Source organism: Coccomyxa subellipsoidea (assembly GCF_000258705.1).
Source record: "Coccomyxa subellipsoidea C-169, whole genome shotgun sequence".
NCBI classification, from domain to species: domain Eukaryota; kingdom Viridiplantae; phylum Chlorophyta; class Trebouxiophyceae; family Coccomyxaceae; genus Coccomyxa; species Coccomyxa subellipsoidea.
Window position 1 is genome coordinate 199,068 of NW_005178040.1, and position 13,886 is coordinate 212,953.

The following is a 13,886-nucleotide window of genomic DNA, read 5'->3' on the forward strand; positions in this document are numbered from 1 at the left end:
GTCAGATGTAACGTGCCCAGGGCACCCATATCTGCATATCCACAAGTTGTAGAACACCTGCGCAATCTGGACAGGCTCTTTGGAATAGACTGCTGCAAATTCGGCCACCTTTGTAAAATAATCTATCATGATGACTACCCAAGCCTTCTGCGTCGGCTGGGAGGAATCAGCCAATCCATTGAGCCCTAGGGGTGATGTAGGGAAAGGCCCTGCCAGATCAATATGCACATGCCAAAGTGGTCCATACACTGCAGGTGGGTGCAAGTCAGGCAAGGCGAGGTGCACCAGCTTAGATCTTTGACATGCGTCACAGCACTTCACAAACTTGGCCACATCACTCCTGATGCCGTTCCAGTGAAAATGCATGTGCAGCACCTTCAGAGTCTGCTCAATGCCAGCGTGGCCAAGAGCCTCATGAAACATCCTAATAATGTCCCACCTATATTGCAAGGCAGGGCAGCACAACCACCTAGGACCATGATACTGAATTTTCTTGTAGACAAGGAGCCAGTCAGCGTATCTGGGATGACGGCGTAGTCTGGCGCTCTGGTGGAGACTGGGGGCAGTATTTTGATCTATTTGCAAGTGTGCTGTGCCGGTTTTCAAAGCTTTAGGAGATCGACAAGCAAGCTTCAATATGTCAAGCAATGGCAAGCTTCTTTGAACTCCCACCTCAGGCTGATCTGCCAAGTGTTTTCCAGTCATGTGCATCTCTGCTCCAGTCATTAATACATGTATATGAGATTCCGGCCGGTGACCCGTTGCTCACCCATGCACTCACTGATTCAACGCTCCCTGACCATGAGCGTGTGAACAGTGTGTTCCAGCGCATTAGCAATGGTGCATTCCAAAAATTCTCAGAGACCAAGCAGCTCTCACAGCGGCTAACAGCTGTGCAGCAGCAGCTTCTGGATGTGTCCATGAGCAGGCTGGCTGTCAAGGTGGAGTCTACAACGCCTCCGCCAGCACCCGCACCGGCAACCACTCCAGCGCCCATGCCTTCCATGGAGCCGCACCACCCGGTGGATGTGCCCTCGGCTCCCCCTGCGTCGCCGACCATCCATGGCGCCTTCTCGACGCCTCCTGCCGTCCGCGTGCCAACTGGGGTTGCCCTTCCTCCTCCTGCAATTGCCCCTGACTCTGCCACTGATGCCATCATCAAGCATAGCAAGATGACATCCGAGTTGAATGGCATGCTGAGTGAGTATGAAAAAGGCATGCATTTCCCATCTTGGCGCTCATCTGTTGAGTTCTGTGTCGACATGTTCAAGGGCCGCATTCCCCAAGCTCAGCTTGTGCATTATGTGCGCAAAAAGCTGGGACCCAAGGCCAGAACTTACACGCAGACAAACCCCTTTGTGACTGAGGCCGAGACGCTCCCTGAATTGTTGCACGTGCTTGAGCAGGAATTCCGCCCCAGGAAGATGGAGCGTGCCGAGGCTACTGCCAACCTGCGCCAAAGCGAGGGCCAGAAGGCCAAGGAGAGTGTCGACAAGGTAAAGGCCAGCTTCACACAGTACAACTGTGCATTCCCCCAGACAGAGCATGACCTTCACACTCTGATTCTGCGGCATTTCAATGCACGTGCGCGCAGATTTATGTCTGACCGGCTGAGGCTCATGGCTGTCCAGCAGCACACGCTTTCCATGTCAGATCTTGAGGAAGTTGCCCGCGAGTTTGACGCTGACCAGGAGGCCATGAAGGCCTCCCCTTCACAGCCTGTCGCAGGTGCACACCGCCACGACCACTACACGCGCTCCCGTGCGCGCCAGGAGAGGTCCCCCGCTGCCATGGAGTGGCAAGACAATCTGCGCCGCAATGACCCGGAGTCCTACGACATCCTCAACACAAGCCTTGACGACGCCAACCACCGCCAGCGCGGTGAGAGACCTCCGAGCCAATATGCTGATCACTCATTCATGCCACAGCACTCAATGCACCCTGACAGATCTCGTGGCGCCGGCCGCGGTGGCGGTGGCCGCCAGATGGGCGGCGGCCGCGGCCAGCGGCCGTCCTTCCAGGAGGGACGCCCCACAGGACAAGGACCCCCAGGATCTTATCCTCAGGCCACTGCAGTTTCTCTGTCTGGCAATGTCAGGTCCAATTCACCTCAGCTGCCTAGGTCTGCTAACGATGTGCACGTAGCAAATTTGCGAGGGCGGCCGCGCAAGGCTGAGCCAGAATTGCGCACCTCCCCGCCTGCAGACAAGTCACGGGTGCCTGCTCAGAATTCCAACCCCTTAATACTGGACAGGTACAGAGCGCGCACGGGGCTGTCGCACTTGAAGACTGGCAGAGACGCAGTCGCCTCATCCCCTGTCAATCTCTCCATGAAGTCCCTTGCTCAGATGGTCACTGACAAGCGCTGCCAGAAAGCTCAGAAAGCTCTGCAGGAGGTGGCTAGTTGGCTGGAGGAATCGGACCCTGACTCTCCTGCGCAGGTGTCTGCCAGCGCGCCCACCTACAGCGAGGTTGTGCAGAATTCATCACAGAGCCCTATCTTTGCCTCACCGCAAGCACCCAGTGTTGTTGTGCCGCAGGGTGCCCAAGTGAACTCTGCCCAGATGGGGCAGGCGGTGATGGCTGTCTACAATGTGAGCATGCCCCATGTGCAGGCCAACATTGTTGCTGACAAGTCTGACGATCCTGTCCTGTTGCATCTAGATTCAGGGGCCTCAATGGGCTGCATCTCGCAGAAAGCCTGGGAGAGGGATCAGGCCAAGCTCAAAGCCTCTGGCGCCACGCGCGTCAAGCTGCAGCCTCTCAAACTGTGCATGTACAACAATGTGAGCTCAATTGTGACTGAGTACGTGGTCGGCGCAAACGTGCAGGTCGGGCGCGCAACATATACTATTGATCTCCTGGTTGTGCCAGACGCCACGTATGACTATCTGCTTGGACCTGACTTCCTGGCCAGGTATGCCGTGTCGCTGCACTTCCACGAGCACCATGTGCGGCTTGGCTGCTCCAGGGAGGATGCATCCGGCAGGAAGAAGGGCGCTGGCTACCAGCGGGTGCCACTCTTCTACACCGGCAGCAACCTGTACCTGAGGGTCCAAGGGCCGCGCAACTACCACAACAATGATGGGTGAGTCTGCCTCTCCACGGATGCCACTTTCTCTCCATGAGCCTGTGGCAGCCTTGGGGACCAGGGAGGCTCTGCTGTCCAACCTCATTATTGATCAGCAAATGCAGATCACACATCAAACCGCAGTTAACTCGCGCTGGTCACACTCTTGTGGCACAGCCGGGGAAACGCTGCAACTCCCCATTGAAGATTTTATCTCACACATCCATGCGGTCAGAACAATCCCATCCCAGCATCCTGCACTGTTCGTTGATGATGCGGTTCAAGTGAATGCCTTCTGCCGTTTCCCTCTTTGGGAATATGTTTGCTTTGATTCCGCAGAGCCTCTACCTCTCTGAGTCAGTGATCCTGTCATGCGTGCTGAGCTAATTTCCATTGCTATCTCCACCAGAGCTCCCAGGGCGCAAGGTCTGTCACAGTTTTTCCTAATGTGGGGAACTAGCTACAGATGGGACTACCAACAGTTTCAAACAGGAGATAAGGCTTTCTACTGGCACCAAACCCGTTTCCACTGGCTGGCGGCTGCAGGACGTCGACCTCGATCGACTTCGTCGACCTGTGCCTCAAGTCGTCTGATTCTTCCGCAACACACAGATCAGGCCAGACTAGCTGCACACCTGTAGCTAACTCACTGCCAAGCCAACAATCCTGGGCTCTATGCATGCAAGCAGGCCATCAGACTCGCTTCACACGGCCTGCTCACTTCTATACAACCCAGTTGGTCGAATTGCAGCTAGGCACTCGTGAACACCCCACCGAGCGACTAGTACACCTGCTGCAAAGCGATCTGGGAGGTGGTGCACTGAGAGAAGAGATCTAAGCCACTTCGTGGCAGGGACACTGAGACGGACGTCCCTTGACTAAGTCGGGCAAATAAGATCCTAGTACGCAGATCCTTGGATGATGGCTTGGCTAGCAAGTACTACTACTCTAGCACTGCCTAAGCTTCGGCCATCACTGATGGTTTTGGAGTTACCTGAAGGTTGTTGAGGCACAGGGTCGTCGGGATCGCCCGCCTGAGCCGTTGCCGTTGAAGGAGTTGGTGCCAGCGTACTAGCCGATGCACTCTACTCGTTTGGTCCTAGTAAGGGAAATTCTGCAGGCTTTTGAACGTCTTACAAGCTCATGCCGTCTGAGATGGGAACTGAGCACGCACCAATCTGAGAAGCCAGAGGCGGCTCAGTTGCTTTTAACATGCAGGGAATAATGAGGTATGTCATGTTGCTGCAAGGCAACGCTGCAATAGACAGAACTCATTTCACCTAATTAGACTGCATGAGCTCACTACAACTTTGTTTAGGATTCTGAATTATTTTTAAGTGCAGACATTGTGACCGTCCCGCTCTTCATGTTGCAATTATCCATTGTCATCAATTTGATCACTTGCATGATGTCATTACATCCATTTAGCCATGGACATGGATGGCACATTTTGACTTTCAATTGCAAGACTCCTGCTTGATCTTCCAGTAAGAAGCTTCCTGCAACTCCTTTTTCTCTAGCCCTGCACTGGGCACAGCTAAACCTGCTCCTGCCATCCCTACAAGATATATCATACAAAGAGAGTGACCTCTTGCGCGGCTCTCTTGATCAAGTTCATGACACCAAGGCTCTCTTGATCAAGGTCATGACCTAGTGGATATGCTCTGCCACAGCGTATTGCACACCCACCGATGCCAGTACTTTCAGGTTGCATAAGGACATGTCACCTGCAGCCTAATGCACGCTTAAAGGCCTGCTGATGCTCTTTGCAGGGAATGATGGCCGAGGAACACCGCGTCCAGCACGCCTGGAGACACACCAACTACAATCAGCTCGTTGATCCAAAAGCGCGGTGCACATGGAAATACCCAATCCACAAGGGGACAAGCAACACATCACACCAGAGGAAGCTTTGTCTCAACAAATTGCCCCTTTGGTACAAGGAGAGATCACTGGTAAAACCCGCAGCGCACCTGCTCAGGCCAGCCTTGCGCAGTCTGTGCATCCAGCTCTGCAGGCTCGGCTTGGTGTCGCGCTGGCCGTCGAAAGATGCACGCAGCACCTGCTGGCAGAAGCACTCCAGCACCTCGGGAAGGGCCGAGAGCGCGCCGGACTCGCTTGGATCCGCCATCATCGACACTCGCGCCGTGATGCAGACCATCCGGTCACCTTTGGCCGCTGCGGCATCCCAGGGAAGACCGGCGCCCGAGAGTGCGAGCACACAATACACCAGCGACTCCACGTCGCTCAGCGCGCCGGGGGGGCACCCCTTGATGACGTCCAGGCTGCTGAAGCGGGGGCTGCAAGGGGGGCTGCGCGGCGGTGCCAGCTCTGCATCAAGCACTGCCGCCCCCAGGTCGAAAAGGTAGAAGCGCTCCCTGTCCTGGGTGGAGCTCGACTCGTACTGGCCGATGTTGCGTGGATGCACATCACTGTGCTTGATGCCATGATCCTACATAGGACGGCATGCCATCAGTTGCGCACTCCTGTATAGATATAAAAGTCTGAAAGAACGCAAACAGTAATGTACATATGTGCAATCCAGTCTCGCAATGCAGTCACTGCCAGGAAACAAGGTTCGCAAACTGTGGGCTAGGCTGAGCATTATAAACCGTTGCGAATGTGCCCATGGAATTATTGCAAGACTCAATAATTTCACATCAGCATATAATTCTTCGATGACAGCCGTGCTGACCCTGCCACATTACCTGCAAGACCAGGATGCCACTGAGCACGTCTGCAGCCATGAAGAACAGTTCGTGGTGCGGAAGACGAGGCAGCCGGCCTCCAGGCAGGAGAATGGTGTCGCCATATTTTCTGGTGATGAGGACCGGGATGGGCCCCGAGGCACCCATGCAATGACCGAAATGCAGCAGCTGTGGCAGAGATGAGTGCCTGTGACTCCCAAGCCGCCTCAGGGCTTCCGCCTCACGCGGCACCTGCTTGCAGATAATATCTACGTCACTAGATGACTGTAAATTGACTCACTGTCAAGGAGCCAGCATCATGCCCGTGCTAAGTGGTACCCTCAGCAGCCTGGATAATGAAACTTAAAGGCAGAGGTGTGGGAGCATAGAAGAGAGCCAGGCTGCACCTGGGTGAATTGCTCGGGCTCCAGGCACAGCGCCTCGGCTGCAAGCACAATGCCTGCTGCAGGGCCGGCCTTGACGATCACTGGCACAGAAGAGGCCGGCAAACTGCCGGAAAACACAGCACCGCCCAGTCCAGGAGGGGACAGAACTGCGTGGACATCGGCTTCCACGCTGGCGCCATCGCTGGCAAGGACGGAGATGCGCCTGGTGCCTGGGCCTTCACAAGACATGTTGCTCTCCGCAGCAGCCCGCAGCCGCAGATCTTCCCGCTCCGCGCTCCAAAGAAGGAACGTGAGCTCCTGTGACAATGCACTGCTGTCAAACCCTCCACACAAAAGCTTTGATTCCCTGCTAGCCCTTGAACGGCGGTCCATACTGTGTTGTGGCAGGCATCACATGCGTGCATTCTCTCGTGTCTCTACGTGACATGATGTGCTACTAATGCAGAACCCCTCACTAGGTCCACACTCACACCTTGAAGCCAGCAGACGAGGTGTCGATGGCATTCCGGCCCGAGGTAGGCAAGTCCTCACGCATCAATGGCAGGAGATTCCTGTTTGCAACCATCTTTTGCATGGCGCCTGTAACAGCAGCCTGAGAAGAGTAAATTTTAGACCACTGCGCCAACCGTCTGAAGACATCGGTGAAGCTTAGCTGTCAAGAGACCGGTCTTAATGACGGCATACTAGATTGCTTGCTCTTCTGCCAGAGGGATTAAGCTCAATAATAGACCAACACCAACACAGCAAATGTGAAGAACAAGATGAGTGTGTTCCGCACCATCGTTGCTCGCCGTGACTATGGCACAGCGGATGAGCCGGTTGTCTGTGACGCCTCCAGGCAAGATGAAGGTATCCACCTTCCTTGCCTTGCGCGCCCTCTCAGCGCGATCGATGAGCTGTCCTTCCCTAACAAACGCAAAGGTCGTTCAAGATGTGCCAGCTCCTGACAATCTTTTGGTGATCATTCAAGCACGCATGTTGCAGAAGTTACATGCCATCCAAATGGGTCACCTGCCTCGACACAATCCCCTTGACATGAAATTGATGTGATGCCTGCTAAAAAAGCCCCAGCATCGTGTAACTCACCCAGATGTTGTAGATATTTGTGGCAGAGGTTGATGCTGTGCAGCCGCCCCCCGCATGGCCGGCACTTGGTTTCTAAGCCAGAGCTTTGGCTTGTATTCCAGCACTGCCTTAATCCATCGATATAAATCCCTCGAGGTCACCTGCATGTCATGAACATGCATTGGGAAACCTACACAGCCACGGTAGAGACAGAGGATACATGATCTGCACTGTGTTTGGCAATGATCAGGTGTGTCTTGAATGCTAAGGCAAGGGTCTTGCACAGCTTCCACCACCGCTCTCAATTTGGAGCTTACCGCGGTGTTGTAGCCAAGAAAGGCCACGTCTGGACGTGTCTGGCCTGGGTGCGCTGCCTTGGCTATGAAAAAACTTGCTTCTGAACGCCTCCCTGGTGGAATGCTAACGTGCTGCCAGATACCGGCCAAGATCGCTGCCCCATCCTCGTACGGTACGTCATTGCCAGTCTCGATCTCGCACACCTGTACAGCAGGAGGCCAGGTTGCGCAGCTGTCGCCTGTGTCTTAGGAGACCAAACAGCAAAGAACAACAGTAAGAGAAGGGCGGACCTCTGCTGTGAATGCCAGCCTTTGCAGCTCTGCTCCTTTCTCCAACCAAAAATCATCGAATTCTCCCTCGTCCTGGTGCAGGTATGTCTGCAAAACCACCCTTCCTTCCTCTTTCCACCTCTTGGCAACAGATGTGTACGATGCAGTCTCAGCAAGCAAAGGGCGTGCCAAGTCTGCGGACACAAAAGTCTGATGTGAGAGAGCGTCAAAGTTCATTGCTGGTCAACAATTCAAGGCTACAAGGCAGTAGACTTTCCTGCCAAGCTTGCAAAGCAGATGGAGGCCAACACCACACAGCCTGCTTTCTAAATATTTCACTGAAAACAGCAGCAGCGCAGCAAACGCCAGCACATGCAATTTGTCTCATAAGACCAAGACGCGCTGTGCAAGTCTGCACAGGATCTTGCAGTCTAAGTCTATCCATAGACAGATTACTACGCACCCCGATCAAAACAAATACCAAGCAAAGTGGAGTGAGTGGTCAAAGGTTCCCAGCGACGGTACACCTTCAGCTCGAACCCATTGATTTGGCAAGCTGTGCACTCACCAAGCTTGCTAGACAATTGCATCCAGATAGATCACAGAGACACTCAGTGAACTTGGAGCCTAAGCGACTCATCAGTGCACATCCAAGACCATGAGCGCAGAAGCACGCAGCCACGAAGAGCCGGCCAATCAACCATGATCTCTGCTGCTCTGGCCTTGTATACAAAAGGCGCCGCCACAAGGTTGCTCGCAGCTGCTAGCAAGAAAATAATCCGAGGGCGCTAAACTGTAGGAATCCTCATGTAACAACTAATGCAGCTTGGGGACATGCTACACACCTGGTTATACAGAAGGGTGAGAGGCAAAGAGGAGGCGAAGCGCCGCACGGTAAAGAGATTTGATGACTGCTCTAACCCATTTGGCATCAAAGGGATGGGCTCTTTCAACACAATGAATTTGGAAAGCCTTCTAATAATAGATTGGCTGCTAGTACATGCAGCTGAGGCCAACACAGGCTGTTCAATACTAGCCATGTCATCACAGACCAATTGTGACAGCATCAAGCAATGGAGCTGGAGTGCATCTACATCTGCACGAATCTGCATGGTGGGGTGCACCATTCATACCTTGGGCTCTGCGAGCGACGATGACCAATATGTTCTCCCCAGGCTTGTAGGTGTCTCTGGTCAGTCCTTTCCTGCCGCCTTCTTGTAGGAGCCCCGGTGTTCCCTCGTCTTCAATTTCAAGTAGGTCGGCACCAAAAGCCTCTTTCGCAGCAGCCCAGTCCAGTCTGCCAGTCCCGTCTGGCTGTAAGTCATGTAGCTTAAGCTTGCGCTGCTCCCCTGTCTCCTCCGACTTCAAGAAGACTACCTGTGTAAGCAGGCACGGTCAAATTTAATGTCCATAACCTGCCAATCACAGAATTAGCAGGGAGGCAGCCAACCAAATCATTCATCACCTGGGCCATCCGTGAAAATGTACTTGGGAGTTTCGGCCTGGGAGACTGGGGGGATCACAGGAATGAGAGTCCTACGCCGTCATCCTGCAAAATGCAGCCGACTTTGTTCAGATATTGCTGCTCGTGTCCAGAAAAACCATGGTCAGGCGATTCTGCACACCTTCTGCTCTTAAGGCAATGTACATGAACACTTCATCGGTGGTAACAAGTACGCAACAAACAGACTGCACAGTACTTTTTGTAATCACATGGTAACCCCCTCTGTTATTTCACAGATCTTCCTGAACCCTTTGCACCTATGCATCCTGCTGCTCAGGCACAAGACTCTGTAAATGTTTTAAGGCAAGCAACCTGTTTTACAACATTAATTACCGCGATTAAGGAACGATCTTGATTGCAGGAGTGCAATCATGCTGCATCATGCTGTGCATCAGCAGCACAGTGTAGAAGGAGAGCATACCTGTGCCTCGGCCGACTCCTGTGCGACGTGAGAAGACTTGTGTGATCACAGTATTGGCATTGGCTGCAATTTGCTATAAAGCGTTCATAATTGTCTGCTATTTACTGCACAAGAGTGACCTTGGAACCAGAAAGTATTAGGAACATCCACCGCTGGCCACCGCTTGCGCAGTACATGGCTCCGATCATCGAGTCCGATGGCGTCCCTTTCTGCCCTGCTTGTCAATGGCGTTCCTGCGGAAAAGATAGGAACGCCGCAGGGGACAACGAAAGGTGACGGGTAGAAGGAAGAAGGGCAGAAGGAGGCAAAACCTGGTAATGTTAGATGGCTAAAGATTAAAATTATCACAATTGATCCGTTTTGATCAGAGATGAGCCGTTGGCTTGCAGTGCGGGTAGGTTGCACTTAGTGATCGCGCGTTGTAGTAAATCCTGGCCAAGGCGCACGGTCCTTCCGGGGTCAGTGACACCAATGCGGGGCGGGGCCAAGGCGAGAGGAACGCTGAGCCAGACGCGCCCATGTTGACTGCGCAGCCGCGCACCTGGCGGTAGCCCTTGCAGAGGCATCGAAGGCCGGCCTTGAGGTGCACATGCCTATCGCATTGGTGGCGGAGGCGAGCCAGCAGGTCAAGGAGACTTGGCAAGAAAGTGATTATGCTAAGGGAGCCATTACTCGTTCTTTTCTTTTGTTGCTTCTCAGAGAACGAAAACCGTCCTGTGTTGCACAGAGTCAAGCAGCCGATCTGCCGACACCGCGGCCGCTGCGCCTCACTTGATGGCCGGTGCTGAGGAGACATCCTCGACTGGCAGTGCTGCAGCTGCCAGCTCGGGGCAGCCGGTCAGCATTGTAACAAGCTTCCTCGGCGCAAGAAGCTGCGCGACAGCTGCCCCTGGGAGGGAACGCTCTGCACCGCTGGTGCCGTTCTTGAGCACTGCAGGCAGCAGCAGGCCCCTAGCGCAGACAGGCAGGACAATGTATCACAGGTGGACCTGTCTGGCGGGCCACCGGGCAAAGAGGTCAGATCTGGTGCCCTTGCCAAGATTTCAGCTGCAAGGCTCAACAGCCTGGACAGAGCAGCTGCCATGCTGCCACAGCCCTCTGCAGTGGCCGAGCCAAGCCACAGGGACAGCATGCAGCTTGCAGTCACCGGCAAGCTGCAGTCATTAGAGCAGTACCCCCAGCCTGGGGGCCCAAGGGGCTCAAAGAGAGAGTCCTGGCAGCGATGTGGCACCTAAGGCGGTGGAAGCTCTGGCGGAAGCTGCAGAGCAGCTACCGGGCGGGGGCGCTGACAAAAGCGCCTGCCAAATCAGGTGTGCTGCTAGCGTGCATCCGGCGGAACCTGCAAGAAGCTTCCACAGCAGCCGCAGCAAGCCTACTCTGACCTTCGGGAGACAAGCTTGAGCGTAAGCTGTTGAACTTCCAACGTACAACTGATTAATACCTTCAGACTTGATTCTTTCATCGATCAGAATACCTTGAAGATTGCAGACTTGCCAAAATGTCATCAAACATCGATGTGATAAGCCAACAAAAAACAAGGATGCCAGGACCATGCGTCTCAAAATCATGCCATTACGTGGGAACTCTAGTGCGTAAGCTGTGGAATTGAGCTCGTGAGAAGATCTTCTGTGCATTGTAATTATGCCTTAACCGCGTGTGGTCACCAACGGTCTCTTTGTGTTTTATCGCATGAAGGCAATGTTGGCATCTTGCAGAGGGATTCAATGTCTGTTTATTACAGACTGGGCATGCACTGAAAATTTGCAGAATCTGGTCAATCAACATGTAAATTTGTGTCGTTGCATGCCACCTTGCTGTTTAGTACGCCCAATACTGAAGGGGTGCAGACGGATGTGTGCCCCAATGTGTTATGGCCTGCCCAGATTCCAAAATTCTCAAATCTGAACTGCCATTGCCCTCCCAATCCCCATGTGCGTACCACACTAGTTTACCCTTCTCTTCATTTGGATTTGCATGAGGGTGACCTGGCTGATGAGGCAACGCCACCGCGATCGATCGACTCGATTCTGCCTCCGAAACATCGGAAAGGAAATTACGAATCGCAGCCAGGTGAGCACGAAACCGACAATCAGAGTACTCTGACCTCCTCTTTCTGGATGTTGAGAACATTTGTTAGTTGTCGCGCGATGAGGTTGTAGCAGCCAGGCCCTTTAGACAACGAGCGTGCAGTGATCTCGACGATGTTACGGGTGATGTTGCACTGATCCGCCTCAGCAAGAGCACAAGACATCGGATATCATGGCAATTTTTCAAATCCTTCAGGAGTGGGATCGTGATAAAAAGGCTGATCGATCAGACCTTGCACCGATGCTTTCAGGTTGTTGTCTTCACCGTGTCTTGAACATTTCTTCAACAGCGTGATTACCATGAACACCACGTAAAACCGCGGCAATAAAATTTTTCACATTGCACGAATGCCTTGCACGGACAATTGGGTGAGCACATAAAGTCGACCCTTGAAGCTTTTTGCACAGGCTCTCCAACGCCAGAAGGCCTCATTGACTTCCAAAAGACGTTTAAAGGTGAGCCTTAATAAGCCTTTTCGAGGCTGGCGGAATCTGCACGATACCCCAACAACTGCACAGTGGAGCCATCTGGCTCAACATTCGAGTGGGATGCAAGCCTGAAAGCCTTGAAATCTGCTGCAGGTGTGGGATAGCGCTCACTCAGATGCCAGCAGTCCACGTGCAGAGCCCTCTCGTCGGCTGAATGGCTTTTGTCACGCTGTGGCACCTGATATTAGCGCACCTCTGACCCCTGCTGCTTTGGAGTGGCTTTGCACAAATGAGCCTCTGCTCCAAGAAGCAGCAGCAGCCGTCGAAGGTATTTTCACACCCGTCATATTATGAGATGTATGATGAAACTCTTGACGAGCTACAGACACACAACAACTTTGGGGTACCGCGAATGGAAGTGAGAGACTGCTCATGAGACCATGAGGCTAAGGTGGCTCTGAAGGTCTCTCAATATTGTGATCCAAAGATTTGTGCATGCTCCGCAGTGAAGCAGATGCTCTCTGCGCAGAGAAAACGTGCAAAGCAAAACTCAGGCTCAAAAGTTCTATTTTTCTCATACGGCATGCTGATGTGGCGTGCAGATCTTCAAGCGCGTGGGCGGCGCGGCGGTGCGGTTGCTGCTGGTGCCGGGCATCTGCGAGGCTTCTTTGACGGCGGCATCGCGATTCCCATCTTCGGCATGCCGCCAACTTTCGCGTTTGCGCTCGGGTTCATCCTGAAGGCCGTGGGACCGGCGCTCGTCATCCAGTCCATGTTTGAAGTGCAGCAGCGCCGCCTCGGCACTGTCAAAGGTGTGCGACAGCACAATTTACTCTGCAAGCCAGCGTGCACCACGCGTGGATTCTTTTGACGCGAGCTTGCTTGTGGAATCAGGACTGTCCAAAACTTGCTACAGTTGGCAGCTTGACTTCACTGGCACTGATGCATGGCAATCTGTCTTGGAAGGGTTCGCCTGTCCTTGGCCGGTACTTCATCCGTCCTAGCGACGCACTTCAAAGAGCAGCAAGCTGTTCAAATGCGGCGATTCCCGGTCCTGAAGTAGACACAGGTGCACTTCCCTTCAAGGTGTTGTGACCTGAATCAAGCCCTCCCGACAAACAGCGAGTGTTGCTCCCTGCGCAGCGATCCCGGCGACGGTGGTGGCGGCGGCAAGCTTCGACGATGCGATCGCGATCACGGGCTACACGCTGTTCATCAATCTGGCGGTGCAGGGCCACAGCAACACCGCCTGGAACGTTGCGCACGGGCCTCTGTCGATCATCTTTGGCGTGCTCGCTGGCGGCCTGGCCGGCCTCTTCTGCAGCGCCACCAAGCTCTGGAGCAACCCCATCAAGCGTACCATCGTCATGTTTCTCATCGGTGCGCGCTCGCGGCCTCGCCTGGAGCTCGAAATTAAATTCAAGTCCATGGCGGCAGATGAGTGAAGCTCCGCTTGCTTAAGGGACACAGACATGCATTATCTTTTCATTGCGGGGCAGCGGAGATAAACTTTCACATCCGTCAGCGCGCGGCCTCGTCTGGACTCTGCAATCAACCTTAGATTCAAGTCATAGCATTTTTGTTGTCCGGGTGAAGCAGAGATCAAGCTTTCATCAGGCTCAAATGATTTGACTGCCTTTGTCACTGAGC

At 53.7% G+C, this 13,886-nt stretch overlaps 2 protein-coding genes across 2 annotated transcripts; one reads left to right on the forward strand and one right to left on the reverse strand.

Moving 5' to 3' along the window:
- Nucleotides 1–920: 920 nt before the first annotated feature.
- Nucleotides 921–3,092, forward strand: COCSUDRAFT_60682 (hypothetical protein; the record flags this gene model as incomplete). Its single annotated transcript, XM_005650155.1, has 1 exon — nucleotides 921–3,092. The coding sequence occupies one exon, from the start codon at nucleotides 921–923 to the stop codon at nucleotides 3,090–3,092; it is 2,172 nt and encodes a 723-aa protein (XP_005650212.1).
- A 1,712-nt stretch (nucleotides 3,093–4,804) lies between these two features.
- COCSUDRAFT_60683 (hypothetical protein) lies at nucleotides 4,805–10,884 on the reverse strand (the record flags this gene model as incomplete). The annotated part of the gene is made up of 13 exons (XM_005650156.1): nucleotides 4,805–4,877; nucleotides 5,044–5,522; nucleotides 5,779–6,009; nucleotides 6,165–6,461; nucleotides 6,637–6,743; nucleotides 6,943–7,060; nucleotides 7,547–7,729; nucleotides 7,817–7,989; nucleotides 8,929–9,172; nucleotides 9,721–9,738; nucleotides 10,167–10,245; nucleotides 10,492–10,671; nucleotides 10,868–10,884. 13 exons carry the CDS (start codon nucleotides 10,882–10,884, stop codon nucleotides 4,805–4,807), a joined length of 2,199 nt encoding a protein of 732 aa, XP_005650213.1.
- Nucleotides 10,885–13,886: the final 3,002 nt, after the last annotated feature.